The following is an 18,432-nucleotide window of genomic DNA, read 5'->3' on the forward strand; positions in this document are numbered from 1 at the left end:
AATTGTTTAATTAGTTAATAGTAAAAAGATATAGTGTTAATATATCCAAACCTATTATTCTTATAAATACTGTTTAGAAGACAACTTGAAAATTATTGAATATAATCATATAATTTTCTCAGCTTTTGACAGTTGTGGTGAAAGTCTTGTCTTGTGTCTACTTGGAACATGACATGATTCGATGGCCAGAAATAATCTTGCTACACCCTGTTGTAGCAATTCTTCCTCTGCTACCAGTTACCCTACCTGTATGCTGGCTTCTTCTGAACTGTAGTGGAACATCCAGGTTGTTTACCATGGTTCAGTTGTCTAAATCTCTTCAGGTAAGTTCTTTTCATTTGTAAAACTTTACCTTGAATTATACTGTATACTAATTAAAGTGCAAGTTTAGAAACTGACATGTTTTTTTTTTAAGATTTAACTGATGGATGAATTCTGTTTGCAAAGTCCCATATTTTAAACTAATAGGCCCATTAAAACCTCATATTTCAAACATTAGGCTAATATATTACTTTTTGAGCTTTAAAGATTTAATGACATTTTTTTATTTATAAGTGTAGCATTTTGTTAAAATGAACTAAGAATACATTTGGATATTTCCCCAAATTTGGAACACCAACAATAACTTGGAAAAGGTATTCACACTCTATAATATTATTATTACAACTGATGGCTAATGTTGTGACCCAGCTGGCTTGAAGAGCTCTGGATTGAGTGAAATGTGTCCTAGGCAATGAACATGAGAAATATAGTGTGGTGAGGATACTATTATTGTACACTTTTCTACTTCTTGAAACTCTTTAAGGGACTAGATGAAGAAAGTAGTATTTTAACAGATATAGTTAATTATAATCGTGCTTTACCAGCTTGGAAAAGTTATTCACACCCTAATAGTTGTTGGTGTTTTGTTTGATTATCATTAAGTGTGGAGTGAATTGATTCATAAATGAAGGCAAAAGATTATGATGCTGAGTACAGCATTTAGCTTCATTCCAAAATTGTTCACCTTTGAGAAATTCAGTTATATTGGTCAAGGAAGATGGCCAAAAAACACTGCCATGCTCTTTTAACCAACGTAGGTAGTGTAAGGTTGGTGGATTGTTGCATATCATCATGGAAAAGTTTTTGTCATCATTCAGGTACAACTCTGAATGTTGTTTCCATTTTAAAATAGCCTAACCAGCTCCCACTATGAGAATGTACCTCATACAGTTACACCACCTTTAGCAGATTCATTCTTGGAACATTGAAAGCTGGGGCAAGTACCTTGTTGTATTCTCCATATGATATTTGAATCCTGACCACTGTAAGGAAATGGTCAATTAGGACACAGTTGTATAGAATAGAGGTAAGGAAATTGTCAGTGAGATACAGTTTTATATACTGGAGGTCAGCAGCCACTTTTGTAACATTTTTTGCTTGGTTTAGTTAAGATATTTGAATCTTGACCACTGTAAGGAAATAATCAGTTAGGATATAGTTTTACAGACTAGAGGTATGCAGCCATTTTTATAACATCCTCTGTTTGGTTTAGTTAAAACATTGGGATCCCAACAACTGTAAGGAAATGTTTGAGTGGGATACATTTTTTCTTTTTTTGTAATGAAAATACAAACAATAGGATGGCCTCTATGGTGAGATAGAATAACAAACATCAAAATGAATATGATTATTTATTGGTTGTTGTTTGAACTCCAAGTACTTATTTTCACTCCTTAGCTTAAACCTAAAGAACTGGATCCCTTTGAAGAGACAGAAGATGTCCCCTGCCTATGAGTAACCATTCTCCACACTGGCGTGAGTTGTTGAATAATGGAGTGGACCTCTTACTGGGCAGGAAAGGTCACTTATGGCGTTCAGCCAATCTGCTACAGGTGTTGGGAAGCATCACGGTCAGTTTTGGCAAGTTTTAACTGTAATATGTGTCTATATTTTATTGGAAAAAATATTGCAGGATAAAAACAAGTTCACATTTCACCAAAGTCAGGACTATTTGACACTTTTAGTTGGCATTACTTTATTACTTTTTCATTTTTGGTCATATTTACTTGAAGATACTAAGAAATTTAATTATGGATCTAGAATGTGCCACTCAGTCTTGCAGTGTAGTTTATAATCATGTACACAATATAGTTTATGATCAAGTACACATTGTAGTATATAATCATGTACATGGTGTAGTTTGTAATCACGTACACAGTGTAGATTACAATCATGTACACAGTGTAGTTTATAATCACATACACAGTGTATTTTATAATCATGTATACACCTTAACTTTTTAGCACAAGTAGTGTGAATAAGTCAGGAAGTCTTCTTTATTCTGTAGTTTAATATTTTAAAGTAGTACTAACCCTTAAATCTGGGTCAATTTACATGCTGAAGGAACACAGTTAATCACATCTTATAACCTTCAAATTGAACATGAAACAAAAGTATGACAATGTAATCTTTGAAAGTACACTTTCAGTCATCTGTGTGGCAGGATAAACATGTACATAAAGTAAACTGTTTTAACACTGTAACTTTATTTAGAATAATAAAAACCTGTGAAAACTTATATACATGCTCTTTGCAAATATTCTCACAGCTTGATTTAGAAACTTTTGCAAGTTTTTTGCAACGTTAACGATATATGGGCAATTTTAGTTAATGTCATAGTTAGTGGTAATTAGACTTGTAACAAGACAACTGGTAAAGATATTTGAATTTTAAAAGACATCAAGCTATGGAAGTATGTAAATATCATGTTGATACTGGCTTTAATTGTGAAGTTATTATGTTAATAAATTGGTGACCCCAGTGAAAACTGAGTTTTGAAAAAATATGTTGTTTTTTTATCATTTAAATGTTAGTAGGTTTTCACTAAATGCATTCATTTACCACATTTAAAGTGTTTCTTCAGCATTTGAATTTACTTCAAGCATTAGTGCTACCTTAAGATAATGTCCAAAAGTCTTAAATTTCTATGCACTTGAATTACAAACTCCATAGCCATAATTCATCTATAAATGAATTCAATTTTTGATATTTAGTTAATAGAGAAAAGTGAAATAATGGATCAGGAATTTCATAAATTAGTCACCTCCTAAAGAGTGCTTATAAATGATTGGTTAGTAATTTACTGCAATAAAAACTAACTTATACAAGTATTGCTTTCAAATTTCCTGAAATTTATAAATTATGCACTTACTTGGTCTCATCTTTGCATTTATAATATCTGGATAGATATTTCATGAAGTGACCACTTTATACATCCACTTTCGTGTAGTTATGATCATTGGAATGTGAGTTAAAATGGAAAAAGATGGCAAAAGTTTAATGTTTGCTGATCATCCTATCAGTAAATAATGTGTATATTTAGGGCCAGAATGATTAGAATTCACCAGAGAGTGCATAGAACCACCTGAGGGTCTTCCAGTTTGTTTTTTTTTATCCTGGTACCCAAATTCAGAATTTCATTTTCTGTTTGGGTCCAGATATGAAAATTTTTGATGAAATTCAATAGTAAGATTATTCATATACACTAACCTTATTCCTCGTGATCATTTTGTGCTGTTGATAGTTTTCACGCTATAAATTTTTAATTATTAAACATTTTCATGAAATTTTTCAGTTATCAGCAAACATTACAAGAATTTGACACACAAAGTATCAAATTTTTTTATTAAGTTTTAAGATATTTTAAGTAATGTTTTTCTAATGCGTTTTTTTTTTCTTTCTGAATATTGCGTCTTTCTCATGCAAAGTAATTTTGGTCTCAAGATTAAAAATACTTTTATGCATTAGAACATTTTCAAATTTCACATGCAAAATTTTTATAACCTCCAGATAATTATCAAACATTTTTATCTGTTATTGTCACTACTGTACCTCTGCATCAGTTTGATCAATATGACAGATGTCGTAATCACCATGAAAAATGAGGAAATAAATGTAAATTATGCTTTTTCCATTCTAGAATGACTATGGCTTGTAACACAAAAACACAAATGTTTAGTTTAAATAGCTTAAGTCTTGTAATATTATACATTTATATATATTTAGTATTTTTATTATAATGACATGTTACAGAAGTTAAAATGGTGAGGTGCAAATGCATTCATGTTACTGTATCCAATAATATAAAATTGGCCGTTACAAAGTGACCTGTCTCACCTGTTTTAGTGACTAGTATTTTGTAAAAATGAGTTCTTAAACTTATTTTCCTTAAAATAAAGAACATTAAATGAAGAAGTAAAGTAAACAATTATCTCTTCTCGTTACAAACTTTGTGCTCATTTGCTGCTTGCCATAGATTGCTAAGCCTTATCAAGTTTTGTATGTGGAGGATGTGAAATTGAATAATTTTTTTGTTTTGCATAACCAAAAACCAAAATCATAAATTACTCTATCAATATCACAGAATTCTATTACAATTTATCAAACCTAGTAACTGAGCTGTATTTGAACATAAAAAATATGAATTTTGAACTCATTAACATCCTACTATCTTACCATTTATAATCAAGTATGAAAAGTACAAGTTTGCCACAGAGAAAACCACTAGGAAGACATTCTGAGCTTTTGGTTGTCTATTCATACGTCATAGGCAGAAGTATGTGTGTTTCCAAAAATTGAAAGAGGTGGATGGGGCTACTGAGTTTGATTCAGTAAATTTAGCAATATCTCAGTAAAAAGAAGAGAGGGCATTCTATCTTGTCAATGTTGGTAATTTGAGTTCCTAATTTGTAAAAAATTATAGGTTTTTTTCTTGAACATCACAAACATTTAATTTGAATCAACATATACCACATGTCACACAAAAAGCATTATTAAAATGTGTTTTTAATGTTTACTTTTCAATGAACAAATTAACTAATCTATAATACTAAAACTTTGAATTGTAATCTACAATTTCATAACCAACATTTTTGACATAAATTCATAGGATAGTACTTCAGTAAAGTTTTCAATGTGAGTTAACAAATGCAATGACATGGCCTATGTCAATATGGTTAACCTCACTTTTTTGTACTTTTTGAAGTTCTTTAAAGTTAAATATCATAATCTGATAAGTAGTTGAAAATCCTCCAAATTACTAGTTTTCAATTTCATTTTCCAGGCACTTTGTTGTATAGACAAGAAAGGAATTCTGTCTTGGCCTAACCCCACAGCAGAGAAAGTTTTCTTCTTGAAATCATTCCACCCACAGAAAGATATGGAGGACAAGACCTATTTTTCTAGTACCTCTATTGATGGTGAAGTTCTTGGAGGTGGAGTAGAGCCTCCTGGTGATGAAAATGTAGCCTCAACCCCAGAGTACCGTCATTTGTCTGAATCAAGCATGGAGCAGGAAATAAAAGAACAACACAGTAAAATTAATCTTTCTTCTTTTTTATATTTTTACATCTTCTTCATAATATTTATAAATGTCATATATATATAAATTCATATTGTTAGCTTCAGAATGCAGTTTTTTATATACAAGTGTTAAATTTCAAATCCCTTATTCAAACTATAATGGTAATGAAAGAGCTTCCTGTAAAAATGATCATATTTTTAGTTTCAGAATGCAGTTTTTTATGTATATATATTGAAATTTCAATAATAAATTTTATTTTTAGTTTGATATAAGATATGAAGTTTAATTATTTAGTTTATTAAAAATTACTTTAAATCTGGCTAATATTTTTATTACATTATTATTTGAAACAACCGTGTTTCTAAAGTAGTCTTAAATTACATTTCAACATTTTTATGATTGGTAACCTTAAGAATTTTGAACATTATGTTTTACTGGGGAAGTTAATATGAATGAACTTAAAATATGCTAGATCTTGAGAATTAGGTTGAAAGGTACAATATAAGAATTAATTGTTTGCTTGATCATTTTGACTTTTATTTGGATAAGTAGATAGATATTTCTTAAACATGATATGTGTCATTGAAATTACAGAACAACATTTGACATTTTAATATTGTGTAAAAAGAAAAAAAAAAAGTTTAATGATCATATAGCCATCATTATGTAGTCAGATCACTGCCAGATATTATCACAAGTTAGGCTACCAAATTATTCATACAAATGTTAAATAATTGAATGAAATTTTTTCTGGTTATAATTTTTCAGTGTATCATCCTGGAAACACTGTTGAAGTTCTTGATCTAACCCATAATGCTAATAGTGCTTTTGGCCTTGAATTTGATGACCCAAAGTGGAAAATTTACATATCAAATCTGAAACCTTTGGTAAGTGTAATTTGTTTTTCAGGTTTTTCACAGCATATTTTAACAGTCTGGTGCTTTCAGTTATCTAAAGTGCTGTGATTTGATTTCTAATGGCTGTTTTATTTAATCTTATAAAATTGTGTTGGAAAAATCTTGTACTTAAGAATATTAAGTTCCATTTGATTAAAGGACAGAAGAGATGATCCAATATCAGTTTGATGGGTTATTGTTTAGAATCTGTGTGTACAAATTTCATTGTCTTCTGTTAACGCTCAGTAATAATCAAATTACTTTGGTGATTAGAGTGACTGAACCTTGAGCAAATGTTTTGTGCTCAAATATAATACAGTTGGGATTTTTTTATCCATTTGTTTTATATATAAATTATTGTATACAAAGCAAACCCCTTTTTATATTCTGATAAATATGAATCCAATGATATTTTGAACCAATTAATATTTGTTACCATTTCAAATACTTGATGTTTAAGATGCTCACTGGTTACAATGCTTAATTCTCTTGTAGAAGTTGTGTGTTCAAATCCCAGTTGAGTTGGGGTTTCAGTTTTAACCTTTTTAAATAAGTGATTATTTTTACAGTAAGATCTTTCATTACCCTTATTGGTTAACAATTGAATTAAAATATGGCAAGAGAATGAAAATTATAGAATCTTTATGTATCACTATATATAAAGAGAGATTCAGAAATAGAGGTGAGCAACCGTATAGCTAACAGTGGTTAAAGCCACGTGCAGCTAATACAACAATGAGAACCACAGGTAATCAACTAATCACAGTGCTTCCTCCACATTTCACCAGGACACTATAAAAGATTTGCAACAGCATGCATACACTGACCTGAAGAAAAAAAGATGGAAGACCATTGAGTTTTTTTCCACAGAAGGCAGTAGCCACCTGTTCTTTTTTTGTCCAGGGTATAAGAATCATGTTAAATACCTGTGATTTGTTAGTTTGTTCTTTATTTTGTTTTTCAGGGTTTAGGAATTATTCAGTTGTGTTTTTTTTCAAGGTTTAGAAATCCTCTTGAACACCTGGAATCCTTTACAGGTTTCTTTTCCAGGGCTTAGGAATCCTGTTGAATACCTGTAATCCTTTAGGGTTTGTTTGTTTTTTCCAGGGCTTAGGAATCCTGTTGAATACTTGTAATCCTGATGCTCAGGAACATTATTCCCATTTTTGTGATCATATTGCTTGTGAATCTCTCAACAATTCAGCAGCTGTGCCAGTTGTCAACAAAAGGTAGATTTGTTTTAGAAACATTCCTCAGATATGTATGTGCAAGTTACAACAAGTCTGTAAAGTTTATTTTTAAGAACCTAAGAAACTTTAGCCACCTCTAGTAGTTTGAAATGAGGATTAGAACCACAACAGAGTTTATCTACTACAAATATTTTAAAATCTGTATACTCCACTGTGATAAATTATGTTACACTATCCATGTTGAATCATTACCCAATACATCAAACTTAATAATAATGTAAAACACAAATGTGATAATATGAATCACTTTTTAAATGCTTCAGAATCTTCAAAGATCCATCATCAGTAATGTAGAGATACAAAACAAATGCAGTCATAATTACAACAGAAATGTAATATAATTTGTTATACATATAATATAATGATACAATGAAAAGTGCAAGTCATTTTTCGAGATGATGAGAAACCCACATGAGGTAAGAATATATCTCGGTACAGCTGGTGTGGGTATTAACACTTTTACTAATAAAGCAGAGAACAATGTTTCAACCTTCTTAGGTCATCTTCAGGTTAACCTTGTGTTAATACCCATACCAGCTGTACTGAGATACATGTCATGTTTGCCTATACCCTTTCCATTTTCTCTTATTATACTTTGTAAATTTACTTCTTATGTGTTAGAAGTGGTATATTTCTGTAGTTTTTACAGTTGTGGTTTGTTGTACCTCCAGATTAGTGATGACAGATCTTTAAAGGTTTTGAAACATTTAATAAATACTTCATGTTGTTTCATTTGTGTTTTACTTTATTATTAAGTTACACTTTTCAAAAAATTAATCAATCACTTGAAATATTTATGGTCCATAAACTGATAGTGAAACCATCTGAACACCACTTTATCTCAAGTGAACATTTAAGTACAAAAAATGAAATGTCTTCAGGTTTAGATTTATACAATACATTAGTTCAGGTTACTTAATAGGTATGTAAATACTTATGTTCAAATGGTTTTATGTCATTATATCTGTCCTGCTATACTTTCTGTTTCATGTATGTTGCAGTTTTCATCCAAGTTTTTATTTTTATTTGTTGATTTTTTTATTGCTGAATCTAAGATTTGGTATGAGACTTGCAAAATTGTTTGTGATATATGGTAAGATAAAAACTTAAAAAGCAGGGAATTTACAATATCTTGTGTATGTTTATATATCTCTGTCTGATCTAGCATGAATTGAACAGTATTGCATAACTGTTTGTGTATGTGCCTGTTAATAAGTTAAACTGTTGTTGTATGTTTTGCATGGCTCATAATAATTGCTCAACTTATTATATAGTACAGGGAATATATATTTCTTATGAGTATATAAAGTTAAAATAGGTGTTTTGGCCACAATAATTTATTGAACAGTCTCATAGGGTCATCAGTTTTATGCAGTGTTACATGCAAAGTAACATTTTGTCATTCATGGTAAATGACATTCTAGAGCAATAAAATGCAAAGGTATTGGATGTTTGAAAATTTCCTCAACCCACTGAATTAGAAAATGTAATTATTCTCACCAATACAGTGGTGTAGAATGTCCAAGTTTGGGAAGCATATAGACTTTTCTTACACCTAAAACAAACGATAAGATCAAGTTAGGCTTAAGACACTGTGTTCCTCTTATTTAAATGCTTACAATTTTCCAGTCATTAGTGTTTAAAATAGCATTTCACACTGAATGACATTTAAAATTATTTCTGCTCTTGAGTATTTTAAAGTGTGATTATTCACTTGATTGACACATACATTTGAAAAAAAAATAGAAGTTGATAAAACATTTTTGTGAGGACAAAGCAGGTAGCTAAAGCCAGACAAATTGAAAATATTTTGCTTTTAAAAACCAAATTAGAAATTTCAGTGCTTTGTCTTTGTTTTTGTGTAAAAGAAACATGCACAGGAGACTACAAACCTGGTTGAAAGTTGTTGTTGAAGCAGTTGTATATTTTGGTGCAACCAACAAAGTTTTCCCTGTTTTTATACCTAGAAGTTCAGTCGCTTTGGAATGTTTCTTCATATATAATGTCTATTCTAGCAGTTTAGGGTAGGACTGCATTATTAGTGATATGGCAAGATGTGTATTTATATGGATGTATATGAAAGTGGCTATTTATATTTTTTTGCTATTTATAACAGCTACTACTTAGCTATAGTTAATGCATTTTTAAAACAGATTTTTTTGTTGATAATGTTTTTTACACTTGTTTGTGCTTTGTGGCTTCTGAATGTACATCTTTTGATTGTAACTATAGCTTACATTTAAAGCAACAGGTTTATAGTTTTAGAAACAGATTTCTTCCTTAGGTGCTACTCTTGGAGCTCAGTTTTGTATATTTTTAAAGTTTTTTATAAATAATAATATTTTCTAACACAAACTATTTGGGTTCTTTTTTTTAAATGTTGTAAGCTGGAAAATAAAATAACAGAATGTGATGACTAATGTCTTTGTACTTCGAAGTTCCTAATATTGTTTCAATACAATTAAATTAAGACAAATGTAATTAACAACTGGTTATTATTTTTACTTGTATTCATTTGTCTGTAAAAGTTGTCAGTTTAAGGCAGGTTCTTGAAAAACTTAACCCTCATCATAAAGCTCCAGGAGAGAGCATGCTGAGAAAGGACCCTGGCTTTAAATTAGGATTAGCTCAATAATACCCATTTGAGGTTAAGGTAAAAAGAAGTAGGACACACTTCTTACCAACAGGCTACCATTTAGTGATTATTGTAGGTGCCTCTGTGAACTAGCCAGTCAGATAGGATTCACTGAAGGAGCAACTAATGTTTACCAACTCCAGCAGCAACTGGCAGTCTTCAGACATGTGGTGAGTGAGGAATTTTATCATTGAATTGAGGCTGTAATTATAGGACTTCTAGTGTTATTGAATTTAGTCCATTAGAGGAAAAAAGAAACTACAGTAAGTAGAACAAACAGTTGGGAATCTTGATTTTGAACAAACTGGGTCTGATGTACTTCAGTGTCTCCTTCAGTATTGCATTGTCTTCTGGTAGAAAAGTTGACCAGTTTTCCAGCTAGAAGACTGTGAGACTGGAGAGGCTACATGAAAGTATCAGAACTAGTTTCTCTAATATCAAGTTTTGAACAATATGTTTCATTTATTATGAGGTTTTGTTTGCTTAACTACTACACACAGTATTGTGTTATTTTATGATCCACATCTATTGTTATTGGATCAATCTTAAAAATTAGTGTAGAATTCTTAACTGGGTCATAAAGAACATTTCATTATAAGATTAAATTAGTCTACTAATGTTTTAGTAATTGTTGTTCGTGTATAGTTTTTAGTAAAAAATGTTTTAAGATTCTGTTATTCATTAAGCTACTTTTTTTCTGCATCACTTACAAAAAACAAACAAACCAGGAAATATGATATCTGCTGGTGGGACAAGATTAAGGTTATGCAATTACAATGCTAAGATCCATGGTTTTAATCCCCATTGTGAACAGGGTGCAGATATCCAACGAAGAAACAACAAAAGTGTACTTTTGGTTTTAGGAAATGTATAAGGAATTACTTCAACATCATTAAGAATGTATTGTTTAGCTAGTGATTTTGAAACCCATATTGTATGTTTTAGCTTAGCTCTTGAACAGAGGTCATACTGGTTTACAGTTTTTTTAAGATTTCTACTTTTCATGATATAATAACTTAGTTTTTAGTGTCAGTATATGTCTTACAATAATCATTGGGCAGTTCTTAATTATCTTAAATGTTTGCTGCTTGGTTACAAAGGGATTTTTGGTTTCATGTGCTTCAGGTATTATTGAAGCAGACTGATATGTAAAATAGCAAATGTAGCAGAAAGTTTTAAGCATGCATGATTCTGCATTTTGGGCCATCTCTGCTACTGCAGTGTTTTACTTTATTATTAGAGATTGAATTTAGGAATAGGGTCTCACCTTTGAGAGTACCTTGAGTCTAGTATTTCAGATCATTTATCAATCAGCATGATCTTAAAACTTCTGTTTATCCTTTGTGATGTTATCTTCAAAATTCAGTCATTATCAAATGTAGTTTAATTTTAAAATTAATATCTTTTATTCCTGTCTACTTTTCTTTACTTTATCTTCATTGTCTGTGTAAATTTTATTTCACCATCCATCTTCTTGCAAAGATCATTTGTCAGCAAGATACAGCATCAATTTTGCTGAAATTTTATCGGACAAAAGTGTTTTTACAAGGCCATGAGATGCTTGATATTACAAAGCCACCTGGTGTAGTACTAATGAGTAGAGTAACAACAATACATTTTAAAATTCTGAATGATTTCCCAGAGGAAGATCTCCTTCCAAATTTTGTCAATATTGATTTAATTTTAAGTTTTCAAATCAATTTCAGAAGACTACAAGAACTTTTTCAGCTCACTCCCATCAATTTATTTTTATTATTTGAGCCCAAAATGATGAATGTCACTTTGAAGTGAACCAAGCAAGCATAAAAACATCATTAGAAACAACAACTCTCTTTTATCTTTTCTTGAGAAACCTTGAAATTGGGATTATAACACCTAATTTTAGTTTGAAAAAATAAAACTACATATGAAAAAAAAAGACTTGCAGAACTATCAAAAGTACCCAGAAGAGGTCGAGAGGCTATGTTATAATTGATGAACATATAACTTAACTTAAAAGCTCCAAGGGTCTGTTTGGTAATGGGTTAGTCCATATGAATAAACATGTAACTACAACAATAGGAGACTACACATCAATATTTTATTTCATGCAGACAAACATATAACCTAATTTGAAAACTTGTGATAAATACAAATTTGAAGGTACTCTACTTTTGAGGACAGAACAGTTAGTGTTCTAGTGTTGAAATGGACAACATAGGACAATAAACTGAAGTTGTTTGGCTGCTAAAAACTACATTAAATATTTCTTTATTCAAGTTTATATCCTTCTTGTAAGTGGTTTTCTGGAGAATAGATTTTGAAACTCTTCTCATTCTGTGGCTCAGAGAAAAACATTGGCAGTGATATGAGTGCAAAAAACAACACATTTATGTAATGGAAAAACCAAGTAAAAGAAGGTTTTATTTGTGTGTAACTGTAAAGTAATAGTTCTGTATTACTTAATTATTGAAAAGATACAATATTTTTACAACACTCTTTACTGGATTAATAAAGTAGAAAAAAAATTCAAGAAAATCTAACATAAATCATGTATAATGAGAATTTTAGACAGAAAGGAAAGTTATGGCTGAAACACAAGATAGCATTTTTCTTTCTTTTTTTTTCAGAGGCCAGAAGTTATACAGAAAGGAAGGTTAGCAAGATCTTTGAATTTTCCTCGGCTCAAAATGCCATTTCCGAACATGGCTTGTGCTGTTGTGAAGGACCTTCATTCAGGTATTTATTTTTAGCTCATTCTGTGTTTAACCACTTAACTGGGTATATACCCCCCTAATGGTTGAACTCTCACTCAATGTTGAACTATTTGAACCGAATACTGTCAAATTTAGTATAGTTAATCAGCTTCCATGCGTTGCATTTCTCCTGGGGAAGATGAGGTCACTTGTCCCGTTGTCCTTCGACAGTTGCTGAAATGGAGAGACCATTTAATCTCATCTGAGCAATTATTTCTTTAATAGCTATTCTACCTTATTTACTGGATCTTTTGATTGTATTATTGTGTACTGTATATTTCCATAATTAGAACAAACTGCTAAATTACACCACCAGTACATAGCAATATAACCAAAATACCTGGAACATAACATATAATAACTATAAAAGAAGAAATAATAAGACAATATAAAACAGCCTCCCCATTTCAGAAACAGTGAAATAACATCAGGACGAGTTAATTCGTCTTTCCAAGGATAAATACAACATGTGGAAGCTCAGTTAACTCATCTCCCAGTTAAGGGGTTAAATAGATAATACTTTACCATAAACATTGTGAATAAGTTATTCATTACAGTTATATTTGGCATAAGTTACAAGAAGTTTTTTTTTCTTGCATACGTTGTGATGAAACACACCATACCACTGTTGTAAGTTGTAAAACATATGCACAACATTCTTTTGTATGTTATGAAAAAGACAATTCAGAAGACCATTATGTTTGTATGATGTATTTCAATAGAAATGTTATTGTGTGTGTTGTGAATCCCAGCCAGACTCATGAGCACTTGACTTGTGACTGAATGTGGCAAGTGTAAGGTATATTTGTGTGATTTCATTCATGGGTTCTAAGAATTATAAGAAATACATACACACATACAAACATGATGTTTCTAAGTTTTCTTTAACTCACCACAGTGGACTTGTAAATGATTTAAAAAACATGTAATATTGATCCTTCTAACTAATTAACTTGTATATGATCTAAAGAACATGTAACATTGATTCTTCCATCTAATTCACTTGTATATGATTTACAGAACATGCTTCTCTGTGTGGATTCCTGTACATGATAAGGGGACCTCCCAGGGAAGGTTCTGTTCTTTCAGTTTACCTCCTCTGGGATCTAAACATCCACCCACGTGTTTACAGTGCGTGATGACCTGTGAAGGGGAAGAGAGGATCCTGGTGGTTGAGGGGTCCAACCCTAACACACCACTTTGGCCATGAATTCTTGTAGACTGGCAGCCTTGGGTGGCCCCCCTTGGGTCATTCAACTGGTCCACTTGGGCTAGGGTCAACCAAATACCAGTGTTGGATGTTCTCAGCAGTTGTTGTGGACATTGTATCTGATACTGGTGTTTGGGTATAATGCTCACGAAACCATGGCATTGCTGCAGTGTCCTTGTTTGGCATTATAGTGCATCCCCTCGTAGGGCTCCATGGTGGGTGGGGTCAGTTGGCACCAAAATATTCCTTTTTTTATTATGGATCCTTCAAATAAAAACTTGTATAAAATAGTGAAAAACAGTCTATAGGTAAACAACCATGTCTTGAAGATTCTGAGCAGCAATCTTCAACATCTAGAACACTTGTAATACCTCATTTTCTTATACTACATTCTCTTTCAGAGAAACCTTTAGGGCAAATGTCTCCCTTTTTCATTCAGAAGGGACTTGTTGGCTCTTCAAAGTCAGTAAAGAAACTTCGATCTGGTGACATATTGGTGGAAACATCCACATCTCAACACAGTGAACTTCTCTTGCATTCAAAGGTAGTTGGGGATATATACCTATTGAGGTTACACCTCATGCTACTTTGAATTCATCATGAGGAGTTATTGTTGAGAGGGATTTGAAGAACATCCCCGAGTCAGAGATTCTCACTGGTTTCTCCATTCAAGGAGTTTCTGCAGTGAGGCATATCTCCACTCACAAAGATAGAATTACAGTGCTGACCACTGTCCTCATTGTGACATAATTGTTACATTGACATTGTTACATAACCAAGTACACCTGCCACTATCAAGGCAGGTTATCTTAATTGCATGGTATGGCCACATATTCAAAACCCTCTCCAATGTTTCCAGTGTCAGTGGTTTGGTCACTCAAAGATGTCATGTGTGGTTCCTTTACATGTGCTTGTTGAGGTGGCAAGGACCATGATGCTTATGAGTGTGAAATGGACCCTCATTGCATCAATTGTAATGGCTCTCACCTTCCTACTTTCTTTCTTGCCCTAAATGGTTGGAAGAAAAAGAGGTGCAACATTTGAAAATGATTCATAACATTACTTATCCTGAGGCTCGAAAGTTGCTGTCCATCACTTCATCTCGGATGTATGCTGCTGCACTTCATTCCACTACTACAGTGGGAGTGGAGACTGATCTCCATGTGCCTCCAAAAGAATCGTTCTCAAACCAAATGAAAAGTCTTTTGATCTCCAAGTATTCCTAAAACCTTGAAACGTTTTCAGCTATATCCTCATCCTAATGGGAATCCTGCCTGCCATATGGCATGGAAGGCTCAAAAACGGGCTTGGGATACTTTCCATAGATATCCCACACTCTTGAACCTCATCGCTTTCCAGCAGGCCCAGGCAGATGCTCAGTGGGTAAGACATCAAAGCAGGAGGGAATCTTGGATTAAGTTCAGAATCAGCATATCTTCTACCACCAATTCCAAAGTCATATGGAACAAGAATTGTAAGGTCAGTGGGCAATATAATTCTGTCCATCTCTTGATCTTGCTCTCTCATGGCCAGGAAGTAGCTGATACCTGGAGCATCGCCGATACTCAGGGTGAAAGCTTTTGCTGGGTATCTAGCACTTCTGCTTCTTCCTCCACCTTCTTAGCCATGAAGACTCGGGCAGAGCAATCACCTCTTTCCTTTTGAGCTGATTGTCTCTATGACTATAATTGTCCCTTTACACTGGTGGAACTCGAAATGGCCCTTCATTGGTCTGACAGTACATCAGTTGGACCAGATGATGTACACTATAAAATGCTGCACCATCTATCTCCTGCTTCTTTTACTATTCTTATTATTATTTTTAACTGGATGTAGCAGAAGAATGTTCTTCCTGATGCCTGGCACCACACTATTGTCCTACATTTCTCTAAGCCTAGGAAGGATCCCAAGATTCCTTCAAACTACAGTTCTATTGTTCCATGCAAAAGATATATCATACTTTTATTCGATCAAAATTCAGCTATGGATCACTGGTCTGTAGCTCTGCCAGACCATTGTCCTTAAAGATACTGGACCCCATTCATCATCAAGAACTTTGACTCTGCACTGGGGCTTTCTGCACATCCCCAGTTCAGAACTTATACATAGTCTCATGAACCTTCTTTGCACCTCTGCCATTTGCAACTGTCTTTACTATATGCTTTAAAACTTCATTCCTTACCAAAGCATCCTACCTGGAGTTGTGTTTTCCTTCCTTGGTGGGCCATACTTTTTTCAGAACAAATGATCTGCCATTTCTCTTTTTTGGCCTTCATACCCAGGCATAGTTGGATGAATTGGGACTGTCCTTGGATAACATTGCTGTGTCCACTGGTTAACACATCCCATCATGGCTTCTTACAGTCCCCAAATGTGGCCTATCTTTAAGTCATCTGAGAAGAGCAGACACTCCCAATTGGAAATACTGTCTGCTATTTGCTAAACATCTTTCAAACCATCCTTCCATTACTATTTATACAGGTGGTTTGAAATCAGGTGACTGTGTGGGCTCTGTCATGGTTTGTTGTGGTTCAGTGGTTGCATGCAGAATCCCCTCTACAGTTTCTTTGTTCAGAGCTGAGTTATATGCCATTTTTCTTGCCCTGGATCACATAGAAGCTAAGCAGTACTCAAACTGCACTATTTATACTGACACACTTAGTTCTCTACTGGCCCTTGAATTGCTTTATGTTAGTTCACACCCTGTTCTCACAGATGTTCAAATCCAACTGGCCCATTTCTCTTTAACATCTACTTCTATCCAGTTTTTCTGGATACTGGTCCATGTTGGTATTTGCGGGGAACGAGCTCACTGACACCACAGCTATTTCTATCTGCTCTGGCACTATGTCCACTGTGCTTTTTCCATACATGGACTGTAGTCCTGTATTCAAGGCTTGGCTCCATGCCAGCTAGCAGTCAAGTTGGGGTGAGCAATGCAAAAACAAGCTCTTCCAAATAAAACCCTATATTGCACTTTAGCTGTCTTGCTTCCAAAATATCGGAAAGAGGAAGTTGTTCTAACTAGACTATGCATTGGTCACAGTTTTTCAACTCATCATTTTCTTTTATCTGGAACTGATGCACCAGTGTGTAGTGTGTGTAACACTCAGGTCACAATAAGCTACATTTTACTTTCTTGCTGTCGTTACGACGCCACTATTTTAAACATGTTCTGTCCCAAGATTTGTCCATAACATTAGACAGTGTTATTGGTGATGGTGACACTGTCCACCTTGGTGATGTTTTTAGTTTTTTAAAAGCCATTAATCTTTTTAATGCCACTTAATTTTTTTTAATTTATACATTAGACTTTTTTTAATGTGATTCCCTTTTAAGAATCAAAGTCCATTTAGTTCGATTTGAAACTAGAAAATGGCCATAATGTTAAATAACTCGAAACCAGGACTGGAAAGGTCAACTTCAGGTGAGTGATGATGGTTTTTGTGCTTACCTATTAGTCTTCTTGGCAAGTTATGATAATTACAATTATGCTACAGAAAGTCCTTTACAACTTGTATTACTGTAGTTTTTCTCTTACTGCTGTAGATTAGGTGTAAACATTTGTTTAATGCTATTTATGTTGTTGTTTTTTTAAACACTGTTTTGTTTTATCTTAATTTCCTTTTATGAATTTTACTAAATTTACTTTAATTTTAAATTTTTACCAGATGTTTTGTGTAGGTAGCCTAGCTGCTTTGTGCCATAAAACACTTAATTAACCAACCAAATATTAAAGAACATTTAACATTGGTACTACTAACTAATTAACATGTATATGATTTAAAGAACATGTAATATTGTTACTAATAACTGATGAACTTGTATATGATTTAAAGAACCTGTAACATTGATCCTTCTAACTAATTATCTTGTACATGATTTACAGAACATGTAACATTGATCCTTCAGACTAATTAACTTGTATATGATTTAAAGAACATGTAACATTGATCCTTCTAACTAATTATCTTGTACATGATTTAAAGAACATGTAACATTGATCCTTCAGACTAATTAACTTGTATATGATTTAAAGAACATGTAACATTGATCCTTCTAACTAATTATCTTGTACATGATTTAAAGAACATGTGACATTGATCCTTCAGACTAATTAACTTGTATATGATTCAAAGAACATGTAACATTGATCCTTCTAACTAATTAAGTTGTATGTGATTTAAAAAATGTAATATTGATACTACTAACTAATGAACCTGTATATGATCTAAAGAACATGTTACATTGATCCTTTTAACTAATTAACTTGTATATGATTTAAAGAACATGTAACATTGATTGTACTGACTAATTACTTATATATGATTAAAAGAACATATAACATTGATCCTTCAGACT

At 32.6% G+C, this 18,432-nt stretch overlaps 1 protein-coding gene across 1 annotated transcript in view; it reads left to right on the plus strand.

Moving 5' to 3' along the window:
• l(2)k05819 (transmembrane protein 94-like protein l(2)k05819) overlaps positions 1 to 18,432 on the plus strand; it is a 91,327-nt gene that overhangs the window by 24,767 nt on the left and 48,128 nt on the right. Inside the window, 8 exon segments of the mRNA XM_076482013.1 lie at positions 123 to 323; positions 1,720 to 1,766; positions 1,769 to 1,892; positions 5,105 to 5,354; positions 6,113 to 6,231; positions 7,348 to 7,469; positions 10,202 to 10,295; positions 12,735 to 12,843. Coding sequence (XP_076338128.1) covers positions 123 to 323; positions 1,720 to 1,766; positions 1,769 to 1,892; positions 5,105 to 5,354; positions 6,113 to 6,231; positions 7,348 to 7,469; positions 10,202 to 10,295; positions 12,735 to 12,843 — 1,066 coding nt within the window.

This window comes from Tachypleus tridentatus, chromosome 13 (genome assembly GCF_004210375.1).
Source record: "Tachypleus tridentatus isolate NWPU-2018 chromosome 13, ASM421037v1, whole genome shotgun sequence".
NCBI classification, from domain to species: domain Eukaryota; kingdom Metazoa; phylum Arthropoda; class Merostomata; order Xiphosura; family Limulidae; genus Tachypleus; species Tachypleus tridentatus.